This window comes from Marmota monax, unplaced genomic scaffold, assembly GCF_021218885.2.
Source record: "Marmota monax isolate L192 unplaced genomic scaffold, Marmota_monax_Labrador192_F-V1.1 WCK01_AAM20220418_F8-fsc00072, whole genome shotgun sequence".
NCBI classification, from domain to species: Eukaryota; Metazoa; Chordata; class Mammalia; order Rodentia; family Sciuridae; genus Marmota; species Marmota monax.
In genome coordinates, this window is record NW_026692356.1 from 4462424 (window position 1) to 4475847 (window position 13424).

At 41.4% G+C, this 13424-nt stretch overlaps 1 protein-coding gene across 27 annotated transcripts in view; it reads right to left on the reverse strand.

The window, feature by feature from the left end:
• Positions 1 to 13424, reverse strand: part of Celf2 (CUGBP Elav-like family member 2) — an 808061-nt gene that overhangs the window by 107376 nt on the left and 687261 nt on the right. For all 27 annotated transcript variants that reach the window (XM_058578648.1, XM_058578646.1, XM_058578647.1 and 24 more), the window contains one exon: positions 7107 to 7189. In XM_058578648.1, coding sequence (XP_058434631.1) covers positions 7107 to 7189 — 83 coding nt within the window. The remainder of the gene's footprint in view (positions 1 to 7106; positions 7190 to 13424) is intronic.

Genomic DNA, 13424 nt, shown 5'->3' on the forward strand with positions numbered 1-13424 from the left:
TTGCCAACATCCTTCAAACAATGACGAGCAATTTTGCCAATCTGATCAGGAACCAGTGCCAGGGAACCTAGACTTTCTTTTGTAAGTGCTTACAACAGTCCTATTAATTAGGCATGTCATTGAGATGATGCTGTTTGCAAAATAAAACAATAACACCTTCCACAGAACACGCAACTTTGAAGAACTCCATTGTGAGCAATTTTTAAAAATCAGGGCGATGGGTTCCTGATTTGACCCTCTCCTGGCATTTTTCAACCTTTTACCACTCAGGAATTCTCATCAATCTTCTCCCATAGATGTTTTTGCATTGAATGAGTCATGTTTTAAAAGCACCCAGTTCTTCATTTCAGTTAATCAAAGACATACAAAATAATTGCCAGTTAAAGTTACTGGGTTGGTAGATGGTCAGCCCAATGCAAACCCACCCACTATTCAGGTGGCATGTAAAACTCATGATGGGTGAAATAAACAACTTCCCATGGTCTTTTGTGAGGTATGAAAATATACCTTCCCAGATGGGAAACACTGGTCTCAGGGTTCCTCTCCATCCTCCAACTGTTTCCGTCCTAAACTGATGAGCTGGGCACAATCGTGTGGTTCATGGCTGAATCCCAATTGGGGCTGGTTCCCCACCTTGACCCTACTCCTTCATCCTGGTGTGGCTGCTGGGGTGGGAAGGGGATTCCGCACTGAGGCGACTCCTGCGCAGTTAAACCACGGCACTCTACATCATAGAAAAGTCATTCTAAAGAAAAAGAACGTACTTTTTGGTTCAGCGTGTGTGTGTGTGTGTGTGTGTGTGTGTGTGTGTGTGTAAGAGAGAGAGAGAGAGAGAGAGAGAGAGAGAGAGAGAGAGAGACAGACAGACACTGAGGGTGAACCCAGGATCTTAAGCATGCTATCTATGCACATGCTCTACCACTAAGTTACAGCCCCAGCCCTTGTTCAGTTTTTATTTCTGTGGGACAATTATTACATGGAAGCAATACAGACAGCAAGTTAATGGTTCTTCTCCATGCAGTCCCATGAGGCCAAATATTTCAGCCCAGGTTGAACTCTATAAGTGTAAATCCAAAGAGTACACAAATGGATGTCCTATTTATATGTTGCATAGCAAACACTTTTTATATGTTGGGCTGCTACCTAGGAAGCGTTCACAGAAACTATCTTGTAGACACAATGTCTCATACGGAATGTTGCTCCCCAGACTCCAGAGGCTTTCAGGGCAGTGACCCTGACTCTTTTGTTCAGATGGCCAGCAAGGAGCATCACTAGTCAATGGCCCTTCTCAAGGACACTTCCCCTTGCAATATGACTCAGCCACAATCCTAATCTACACGTAAGAACTATCACTATGCTGAGGAACTGAGACAGTTCACTAAGGCTAAAGTAAAGTTGACAACAGTAAAGTGAGAATGTGCCGTGAGCCGGATAGAAAATGAAACTTGAAGTGCTATCTTCCTGTATCTGTTTGACTGAACTGATATTCACGTGTGTGTGTGTGTGTGTGTGTGTGTGTGTGTGTGTGAGAGAGAGAGAGAGAGAGAGAGAAGGTACATAAGGATATACATTTATAAAGACACAGACCTGTGTATATGAAACAAATCAGGCCACTGCCTGATTTACACATGCCATGTAAGAACATAAATCGATATTGTCTGTATTTTGGAACATTTGGAGTATCTGTGGGCAGAAATAACTCTTTAGTAAACATTAACTGTGTATGAATGGGCTGTGTTTCTTGGTGACTCAGCTTTCAAGGTCATGGATGCACTCCTGCATTCCCTGGTACCTAGAGCCGTGCCTGGCAAACAATAAAAGTTCAATAAATATTTCTTGAATGAATGAATGAATGGATGTTCGCTGTGCTACACAGGACACACAACTTTGAGGAACTCCATTGTGAACAATTTTAATGAACACAGATCTCCCGGCCTCCCCACCCCCGGCTAACAATTTTAAATGAAAGGCATCTGAGGAAAACAAAAAAAAAATAAAAAAAATCGTAACTTGTCCTAGTTAGGTTGTGATTCAGTTGGAGCATAGTACGAGAAAATTTCCCATGTCTGGAGGAGATGAGGGTTGAGAGATAATGACAGAAATAATAATGATGGTGGTGGTAGTGGCAAAAATATTAATAATCATGGCTCTGAGATCAAAGGCATTAAAGATATCAGGAGAGGCATTTCAAAGAAAATGAGTACCTTAAATATATTACAATGCGGAAATTAAGAGAAAGTGTCAAGCTGTTCTGTTGAAAAGAGTAAGCCCTAGATTCCACCAGTAAAGGACACGGGGACAATCCTACAGAGAGCTGAGCTAAAGCCCGCTTGGGAGAAGGTGCCTGCCCACACAGGTAAATCATCTCCAGGGCAGGCCAGGAAAAGGCCCATTCACTTCTGGTGGGTGAACACGCTGGTCCCAGGAGGCCACTTTATTTACATCTTCCTCCCACTGGATGAGGCTCATTTATTTTTATATCTCAAATCTACGTGTCGTCCTTGCTCAGATTGTGTGTGTGTTGTTATAAAATACCTTCCAGTGAGCCACCGCTGAAATGGAGTGCGCTAAACAAATGTTCTCTTAGGGCAGTAACTCCTTAATATAAACTGCATTTAATAAAACTGGTAGTGACTCTAAAAAGAAAAGGGTGAGGCATACTCAGAGAAAATGTCTGGAAGAAATTTGCAATTAATATTTTACAAGACATTTAGATTCCAGATTCCTCCTTGCTGTTAAAATTTAAGAGCTTTTTCAAAACTGTATTCCTCTCTGTTATTATATCCTTAATTAAATTAATTTATACAGTGAATGCTCTAATGATACTGCTGTGGATTTCCAATCAAAAAGCCTTATTGCTGGAGACGATATGTGTTAAGACCTTGAAAAAGGAATGACATAAGGCACGGTGCTGACACTGGCCCAAGGATTTTTGGCCTTGACAATCTGATTACTGAAAGGTCTCGGTAGATTTTCCTGTGCTTCAATCAAGGTCTTTTTATTTTATTTTTTTCTAATAGAGTTAAATTAGGTCCATGAAAATAAAATGGATCTTCCAGGTGGCTTTTATGAGGATTTCTCTCTGGGATCCATAATGGCAAACAATGACATTTCTGCTGAATGACACGACCAGTCAGTGGTGCCTACCTGAAATGCTCAATGAAGGAGGCTCTCCACATACCCGTGGCACCATGAAAGCAGAAACAACCAAAGTTTGTCGAGAACACAAATGGCACGGCAGTGGGAAATGCCGATCTAACAATGCTGCACTACAGCCAGAGGCTCCTAGCAGCCCAGCCCAAGCACACAGAGCTATCATAGTCCCTTCAGGCTTTAACAGTGCTACTTTGTAGGGATCTCAAGGACAGTCATGCATGGAACCAGTATTTCATCAGAAGCAGAAAAGCATTAAAGCATAAACCAAGCTTGTATTAGGTGCCTATCCACTATCCATCCTTATAGCTAAGGCCACTTGGAGGCCATATTGGGCTTGCTGTCTGCCATCTCCTCCCAATATCTACTTTAGTACATGGCACAGAGTAGGCACTCAATAATCATTTGTGGTTTATTAATCTCATGAAATACCAATAATGAATGGGCACCGTACCTAAGATCTGATCTGTCGCTTAAGCATCAAGCAACAATTTCTAGAGAGCTTGATCAAACCAAGGACGTGACTCCCAGTCTCTCATTCCTTACTGTCCATGGTGAGCTGTAAAATTTACTTCCTTTGACTACTATATTTCTGGGATTTATGTTGAACTTTCTGAAGATATAAGATCCGTTATCATTCTCCGTTACATAGCGAGAGGCAGGTTTGAGAAATGTGTCCCCGTTTATTTTGCAGTGATCAGTAAGGCTCTGATCCTGCACCTCAATCCCACCATCCTTTCTCCTGCCCCCAGGAAAGAGGGTCTCCAAAGTCCAGGAAGCACATAAAAAAGAGGGTGCCTTTAAATTAAAATCAAAGAGGAGACAAGTTCCCCTGCATAACAGAGAATCCTATCAGTTTGCTTCCCCTCCTGTACCAACCAAGTCCTTTGTTCCCTTCAAGATAGGGACATGGTGCATAAAGGAAAAAGCAAACCCTGAAACACTAATTAAGTTTGGTTGCATGATAAAAGTTCCTCATGATTCAAAACATCAACTGCAAAAGAAAATTACATACAGGGAGGGGGAAAAAAACAACCCAACACTATTTGATCTTGTTATAAATTGAAAGTTTTGGACACTTTAGAAAAAAAAGGCAGCAAGTGCCTTTTTAATGGATTTTATCTGCAGGAAAATGATTACAACCAGAAAAGCTTTAAAGTGTCAGCTGGTGATGCATTTTTCTTTATCCCTTTTATTTTTATTCAGAAAGAAATTGAAGGCATATGGCAAAGTGCATCATTAATTTCTTATTAATTTCATAATATGAAGGCAACCAGTTAAAATAGTAGTGCTACAACTTTAAATTACCGAACTCACTTGGTATTTAATGAGAGGTTTAGCACAGCAGGGTTTCTGTTAAATTAAGTTGTGCCTTCACATCACAGTGGGAAAACAGGTGTATATTGGTTTAGAATTATGGAAATGTTGACTAATTCCAAGGCTTGTAATCAAACAGCAAGGCACACTGTAATATTTTTTCCCCAAGAATATGCATTAATCTTTCATGTCTGGTCCCATTTCTTCCTGTCCACCAAAGGCACATAACTGAAAGGCAACCACTTTCATGCATTTCCTGTAGCTGTTAAGGGTGATGCTGATCAGATCAAGCTGTACACAAATGGCAGATGTGGACCTCTGTCCCCATTTACCACTTTGAAATGGCAATAGCAAGTGTTGCACACTGTCAGGGCTATCCGCCTTACAAATGAGATCTGACTTTGAGTCTTTGTTTACCCTGTCTCAAGTAATTGGACATATAAAACTGAAATGGGTAAAAAAGAAATCCAAAAACAATCCACCAATGAGCTTTTCCAGCTTCCAAATACTATCCTTCATAATGGGTCTCCAAAGTTGCCACTTCTAAATTCTACATGCAGAATTTTTAAGGGGAAAGAAAAGGTGCAATATTAAAAAAAAAAATTACTGAAGGTGCTATTTGTTTAAGAACAGGGTCAGAGTAAGCTATCCCAAATAGATTAAGATAATCAGTACTTCCATGTGCTTCCACATGTCCTATTCACACCAGTGTGGATCCCTGGAGAGCATCTCCCCAGGAAGAGGTATGCTCAGGCTGTGCTTCTAGTGGAGAGGATGCATGCAAATTAACCAAGCTTTGCAGTTAGAATATGGTGCTATTTGGCAAACTATACTATACTTTAAATGATAAACAACAATTTATCATCTCATTTTTTTAGAGAGAGAATTTAATATTTTTTTTTTAGTTTTCAGTGGACACAACATCTTTTTTAAAATTTTTATGTGGTGCTGAGGATCAAACCCAGCGCCCCACACATGCCAGGCGGGTACGTTACCGCTTGAGCCCCAGCCCCAGCCCATCAAGCAATTCTTAAAACACACATATATAGTGGTATGCTTATTATTGTGAAGCATTTATTTTTAAGAGAAGGAACACAAAGTGGTCTTTGCATCTGAATAAAAATCTGGAAGAAAAAAAATTATTTTCCTCTACTGTTGGCTCAGCCAGAATCTGCCTTGGTTGCTTCATTCAATAATATGACCTAACACTGCAATCTTCTAGAATTACGTTGTAAAAATTCCATTTACATGGAGAATGAAGCTGAAATACTCCCCCCCTCCTTTAGGTCACTAAGCAAAGCACTTAGACTTTAATAACAGCAGCCTTACTAAAAAGCAACTTGGAAGTTGCAGGGAGAAGTAGTTAAATTGGGAGGGACTGTCCTAGTTACATACACTTGCTTTTCTGTTCTTTGATTTGCTATCAAAAAAAGGGAAAACGAAAGTAGTGTGATTCAAGATCAAGGTTCAAGATTTATTACTTTGGGTAATTAACAAGCTAATATTCTGAGAATATTTTATTGAGCATCTTGCCACTATAAATACCATACAATGTTCAGGGTCTAGGGTGAATTAAACAAATGCTATGTTTTCTGGGAGAAAGGGGGATAAGACAGACACATGTTCCTATGTTAAAATGTGCACACGTTGTGCATGCTTACTGAGAATGGTAAATGACACGGAGCTACACCCTGAAAATGGTAATTTGATCTTTTTTTTTTTTCTTCTTATCAAATCAGGTTTTTGATCTTTTATTTGATCAAAAATGGTTATTTGATCTTTCTTTTATTCTAATCAAATTAGATTTCAATAAGATCATCATCATCATCATCATCACAGGTTTCCCACAAGTTCTTCATCATAACCAATGCATACTATTATGTTACACAATTAACTCATCACTGATATTTGGGCAAATGGGGAAAATATCTGAACAGCATTCAGAAGTTTATACCAGCATGCAATGTACAAAAATACCACAGAATCCCTTAAGAATAAAGTACTTGGATGAAGTTGCTGTATGCAACATTGGTTCATTTCTAGTGAATTGCACTAATCATCAAATATTATTGTGAAGGAAATGGAAAAAAAGATGGTAAGCTTTGTATTTTCTGTTCTGTATCAACACGAAGCCCCAAATTGGGCATTAAAACATTGACTTTGTTAACCACCATTGACTGTTTAGAAATCATTAGGAGGCTTAATATTATGGCTGTACAGGGTACATTTTGTCCTTTCAAAAGAAAAATCCAAAGACTAAATTTGAAAAGGGGCTCCTGGTGAGTAAAAGCTTTTACTTTTCCATTTGCTAACCCTTGTGTGTATTGGGTTGTTTTTTTCTTTTAAAATCTCAGCCCACCCAACACCCTTTGGCAGCTGCTGTACCCAGTGGGGTCACTCTGATTTTCTAACCAGGGGACAGGCTGTGTGAGAGCTCTTGCCGTCAGCATTAATGCCAGCACGCCTTTATGGGCTGGCCAGTGGGTTTGGCTGCCGTGGGGAATAGAGGGGTCAGCCTACACTCCTCAAAAGACCAAAGTCATTTTTGGCACTAAGAACCCATAACTAGAACCTTCAGTTGAAAAGACCATTTTCAAGCAATAAAGTGATTTTGGTACAAAAGTAAACCGACTCACCCCAGGTAAAGTTTTAATATTGTGCAGTGCATTCTGGGCCTCAAGTGCAGCTTTTCTTGTATAAAATGTTACGAAACAACAACCTACAGAGAGAAATGAAAAGGTTTTAGAAATTTCTGTGAATGCTTTGCTTAGATATAATGGAGACTGTGGCGAACAAATAATCTACTTAAAAGGATGCACAATTTAAAAATAATAAAGCACATGAGAACAGTAATAACAACATCTCAAGCACTTACACAGTACCTTTCATCCTAAATCACATTTATTAGCTTTACCCACATTGGAGATCAATTCATAACTGTGCGCCAACTATCTGGAATACAGCTATTCAGGAATGTGGGTGGGAGGTGGTGGCTGGGTGAGGTGTTAATGGGACTTAGAGCGTACAACTACTTAAAAAGGAGTTTTTTATTTTTTTTAACCACAATAACAATTGCATCCACTTACATTAACTGTAATTTTCTTAAAGAGTATCTCTAGAACATCACACTTTTAAAACACTTTTTAAACTCAAACGTTTAGACAACTGGATTATAAGTTTCTTAAAAGCTGGACTAGTAGCGCCATATTCTTTATCTCTACATGGTACATAACACAAAGTTCCGCCCACCCACTCCTTGTGGGCCACAGAATGAAAGGCTATATTGTGAGCTGTTTAGAAATTAAGTTACAATATGAATGGGTGTGTGCCCCAACAGATGTCTGCAGACTCTGGCCTATGTACCAAATATGGTGATATCACAACTCCAGATTCCTCCTTTCAAAGTGCTGGTGGAAGCCAAGTCTGAAGCCCCCCAAGGGCAGATTGGCAGAGACCCTCAACCTCTTGCACCAAAGAAAATGGTGTCCTGAGGGGTGGCTGTCCTCTTCTCCAACTTATGAAGATACTGGTTGATCATCTGTTAATAAGCATTAAAATTTCTCAGCACAATCACGTTTTGTACAAGGAAGTAGACAAACATTTGAGAAATTTGAAGGAAAAAGATGTTGCCTGGCCTTCTTTGGTAAATGGGGGATGAGGAAAAAGATGGAGCAAGGTGCTCACCAAGACTGGACTTTTCACCTCAACTTTAGGAAAGGCTCCTAAGGTTCAGCGCCAGAGAGGGATGGTACAAGCTTAACCCACAGCAGGGCAACGGGCAGAGACAAATGAACTCAAATGAACTAAGGCCCTGATGTGGCTTCTATTTAGGGGAATGACAAAAAGAAGACTGAGAACAAAATGGAACAAAACAGTTTTGGGGCCGGGAACTGGCAGGGCAGAGCAAGCCATCGAAGATTTAGAATCACATGCTGGCACTTTGATTTCTCAAAATAAAACTCATTCAATGGAGTAGGGGAAAATCAAGTACAATGCCATCCACACTGCATTCTCCCCCCCCCCCCCCCCCAGTGCTGAGGACCCAACCCAGGGCCTGGTGCGTGCTAGGCAAGGGCTCTGCCACTGAGCTAAATCCCCAACCCCATACACTGCATTCTTAAAGACACTTAGGAAGCTCCCCCTCCTCATCTGGAAAAGACATTCCGAACCTGCTGTCCTACACTGGATTCAGCCAGACTACCAAGCTTCAATATGCAAAACCTTGAGTGCATCCCTGGTTTCTTGGCATTTAAAAAAATGCCAGGCATCCAAAGATGAGAAACCCTTCAAATGTATCATTTGAATGACTGATGGGGATAACAGACAATTAGGAAGTCTCCTTAAAAGAATCACGGGCAGACTGACCATTTTTATATGGTTTGTGCGTCAGCTATTTTGACTTCTTTAACCAGGGTTCATGTGCCCCTACTGTGTGATGGTCCATATTTTACTAAACTGATAAACTTAACTAGCTATCTTAACTTCTTTGGTGTAATGCAAGCCCCAGAGAAACGACAGGAATTGCTTCAATGCAAAGAATAAATTTAAACAGGAAAGTCCCAGTTTCCAGTCAGCTGTTGTAATCATTTTTGGAGAGAGAAAAATACCGACCATGCTGTACTGGGCTTAGTACAGAAAGAAAATCAGGAGCTGGGCGCAGTGGCACATGCCTGCAACCCCAGCTGTCTGTAAGGCTGAGGCAGGAGGATTGCAAGTTCAAGGCCAGCCTCAGCAACTTAGTGAGGCCCTAAGCAATTTAGTGGGAAATGGCTCAGTGCTTAAGCACCCCCTGGGTTCAATCTCTGGTATCAAAACAAAACAAAACAAAAACAGGAAAAGCTTTTTGAACGCTTCTAATAAACACTCTCAACAAGTTCTGCTTTCCTTCTCCTAGGATTACAGAGTCAGCTTTCAGGCAAGGAAGCAACAGAGAAGTTCTGAATTTCAACTTCACTTAATACAGCTTCAAAAAAAGAGGCAGAATCTGATACTTCAAGCAGGTAGCTTCCTGGGGTGAGATAATTTAAAAAGATTCAGAGGTGGAGCAGTTTGCTTGGCTGAAAAGAAAACTAAGGAAGAGTAAGTTTGGGAGATAAAAAAGAAATGCTCAGAGGCAAGAATGAGAAGTTCAGATTGGCCTTTAAAAAGGTGGGGGTGGTGATAGGGGACTGAAAAGGAGGAACTAAGCACAACAGCACAACGAGAGGACTAAAGCAACAGGAAAAGAGAAGCTGCATGCAGAGGGACTCGTGTGTCCTGGTACGTGGGCCGCCCAGCAACACAGTGGGCTGGGGGAATGGAGGAAGCATGCCTACCTTCACACCCAGACCAAATCTCAGCCACTTCCCCCTGCCTCAGAGTCCCTGGAACCTTGGGTTCAGATGCTACACCAGTATTCAAATGCCACCCTTTGGGAGGGAGACATTCAATCATTCTTAGTCATTTACATTTTACTATTAATTTGGCTACTCCAAGAACAAGTTTCTTCCAGTGAATAGAAGGGTGGCCGGCCTGCCTTCCTTCCTTCCTTCCTTCCTTCCTCCCTCCCCGCCTCCGTCTCCCTCCCTCCCTCCCTCCCTTCCTTCCTTCCTTCCTTCCTTCCAGAAGTACTAGTCTAAAGCTGGTGTGTGAGCAGTTTGGGGAAAACGACTGAGGAGGAGAAAGGAACAAGGTGACTAATGTACAGAGGAGAACATAGGAAGATACCCCAAATCTCCAGCTCTTTCCAATTTCACCGAAGGCCTGTCCTGCCTGTGTACCTGCTATAGTGAAGTCTGGGGCTGATTACTAGGAATCCTCTTCAAACTATGCATAGCTCTGAGTATATACCCGTTTAAAACAGATTTTTTTAAGATTACACCAAGATAAGCTCCAGTCTTACTCTAACACCACAGGAGGATGTCCTGGAGGACTTGGGTGATGTCACTGCTGGCTCACTTGCCACCAACCTGCAGCTCAGCACCACAGGTGTTAGGCTTGGCAAGCAGCTTGGAAACTGTGTGGATCTGAAAATGGGGTCCCACCTCCAGGTGTGCATTGCCCCTTTCTGCAGCTTGGCGGGCAGAGCAGAGGCTGCATTTCTGTCCCACTCCCTGCCTCATTTGGGTGCTCCTGGGTGGTGAACAACCTGTACAGATGTGGGGGTCCTGGGACAGATGTCAAGACTGGAAATATCACCCCAAGAGTCTTCTTTTGGTTTCATAATCTGGCTCCTGAATGAGTTAGGAAACAGTGTGTTACTTTTATTACTTCCAAGTCAGTAAATAAAAGCCATGTCTGCCTAAGATCTTCCATATACCCCCAAATTACAAATTGTGTGCATATATAGCCACAGTGTTTCATTCAGCATTAAAAAAAATTGTTTTTACCTTTACTGGGCTTAAAAATGGCATATAACTTCATTGGGTGCACATAATGACTCATTTAATTAAAACAGTGTTTGGCTAAGTTATCTTAAAATTTGCAGAATAAATAGAGACCTCCAAATTTAGAGAGTCACCTTCCATGCAGCAGTCAGTACTTCTCCTGCAATGGGACCTGGGTACATTTTGAAAATGAAAATGTATTTGAAAGACTGTTGTTTCTATGAGTGTTCTCCCAGCTAACGGCCATAGTCTTTTTTTTAATTGATATATCACTTAATATATTCACTTAAAATCGTAGATTCATTGACCTGCACAGACTATCTCAGTAAGGCAGGAAGAAGTATCATTATTTGCCCGACATGGTAATTATGATGGAAAAAGGTCAGGGAGCTAAGAGAGATCCCAGAAAACCCAGGCAGGCTCAATCAATGAGCATGAAATTTTCTTTCTTGCTGGCCCTAACTGGAAGTACAGCTGTTAAGGGAACCACCTGTCTCCTAGGTTTCCCCCCGCCAGCTGTAACTCAGGTCTGAAATGTACTGGATTCGTTTCCAGGTCAGCTGCAATGCCAGATGGCTCAGCCATCTCATTCAGGGCAGAGGCCTCCCTCCTCCTCCAGGTTCTGCTTGAAACATCAGCGTCAGGTGGGTAGCTAAACTTCTACAAAACCCAGGCGCTCTTCAGTGGTTCCAACATGTATCCGAGGGGCCAGTCCTGCCAGCCTCGGTGCCCATTCCCGGATCTCCCGTTCCCTGCTGTCCACAGAGTGCTGAGAATGGCCATTCTCCCTCAACCCCCAGGGTCCCTCCTAGTTCTGCTTAACACTGGTCATTTCTGCGGCCTCCCATTTGTCTGGTTTGCTCCTTTGACAATGTCTAATAAGCACTCACATTTTGCAATTTGTTTCTCCCTCATCCACTCATTCAGGAGTTTCTAGTGGCAGCAGCCAAGTTAGAATAAGACAAACGTGACATTCCACACCCAAGTTACTTGATGGCATTCCTGTCGCAACAATTTCAACAATTCACTGTGTTTGTAAATGCTTTGGAAGTTGGAATGAAAAGAAAAAAAAAATTGTCCCTCCTGTTGTCCATTACCAACCCCTCCCATTTATAGCTCACCAAGATTTTTTTTTTTTTTTTTTTAATTCACAGGTGAAATAGATACAGTGGTAAAACTTGAGAGATGATTTCAGAACCAGTCTGGGGCCAGTATACAGCCTAACATTTCCACTACTGATATCTCCCTTTGTTGGTCACCAAAAGATTCTGAGGATCCGGTGTACCTTAAAGGGGTAATATATTAAGCCTTACTGGCCATTAATATCTTGCTGTGAATTTATTCTGCTGTTGAACTTTGAAACTTGAGCAGGGCCCCTAGGAAGGGAAAGTAAAGAGTATGGAAGAAAGATCCTGGGGTAAGCAGTCTGTGAAGACGGCTCACAGGGAGCATCTCTGGGTGGTCAAGAAACAGTGAGGATACACTGGGCACTGGGGAAAGCAGGGAGCCCAGAAAAGCTACCTATTTCCAATTTTATCTCCTCTGTCTACCTCCTCGAAGTCTCGCCAGCAGGACTCAGAGCCTTTCACCACCCAGATTCCCAGAAATGGGTAGTTTAGCAGTACAGTTGCTCACACTCAGATGGCACAGCCATCTGTAATCAGCATTATAATTGTGAGATATCAGCATACCATCATGCGCAGAAGCTGAGTGTCAATTTTTAGAGCGGCCGAGTGCTACATACTCCAGATAGGGTAGTAGGTGTTTGACTGTGTCTCTTCACTAATTGTTCCTGCTGTCATAAAGAGTCCCCTCAGGTATTCTCCCAGCTTAATTGCTGGATAATTTGAGACATTGTTAGAGGTTTTTGCTGTTTCCAAAGATAAAGTCTAAAATAAGATCTAGACACACACACAAACACACACACACACACACACTCACACACCCACAAAACCCCAAACAAGATCTATACACACACACACACACACACACACACGCACATGTGCACCCCCCCCACACACACAGTATTTAAAATCATAAAGAAAACACTCAACTTTACTGAAAGACTTTAATTTTAAGCGATCAAGTAGATTTATCCTCAAAGAAACCATCTGGATTATTACAAATCTTTTCAAGCCACAGCTGTTTCTCTTGAAAATCTTTACTTGGAAACTCTTGGTAATAATACTAACAGGGTGGGGGAAAGTATTGCTTATGTAGAGATAACGAGTTCACATCGTGGCTTACTCTGATTAATAACAATTTATTTACATTCTTAAGTGTGGAGGGCAGTGTAGACACAGTGCTAGAGAAAGATACTATAGAGAAGATGGTAAAGTAAATTCTGCCCTTAAGAAAATGAACACCATACTGGTTAAAGAAACTTGCACCAAGCTTTCTAAACTTTACCAAACTGGGCAGGATGAGAAGCAAGATTTGATGCTCTAAAGAAACCATTTTTTAAAAGGCAGTTTCCCTTAAGCCTTTGACTTTAGAGTTTGGACAATAAGGCAATGTTTAATAAACACATGTCTGTTTTTAAAACCCGAGTATAAAGACAAGAGGTTACTGATTTGGTTTCCAATTATA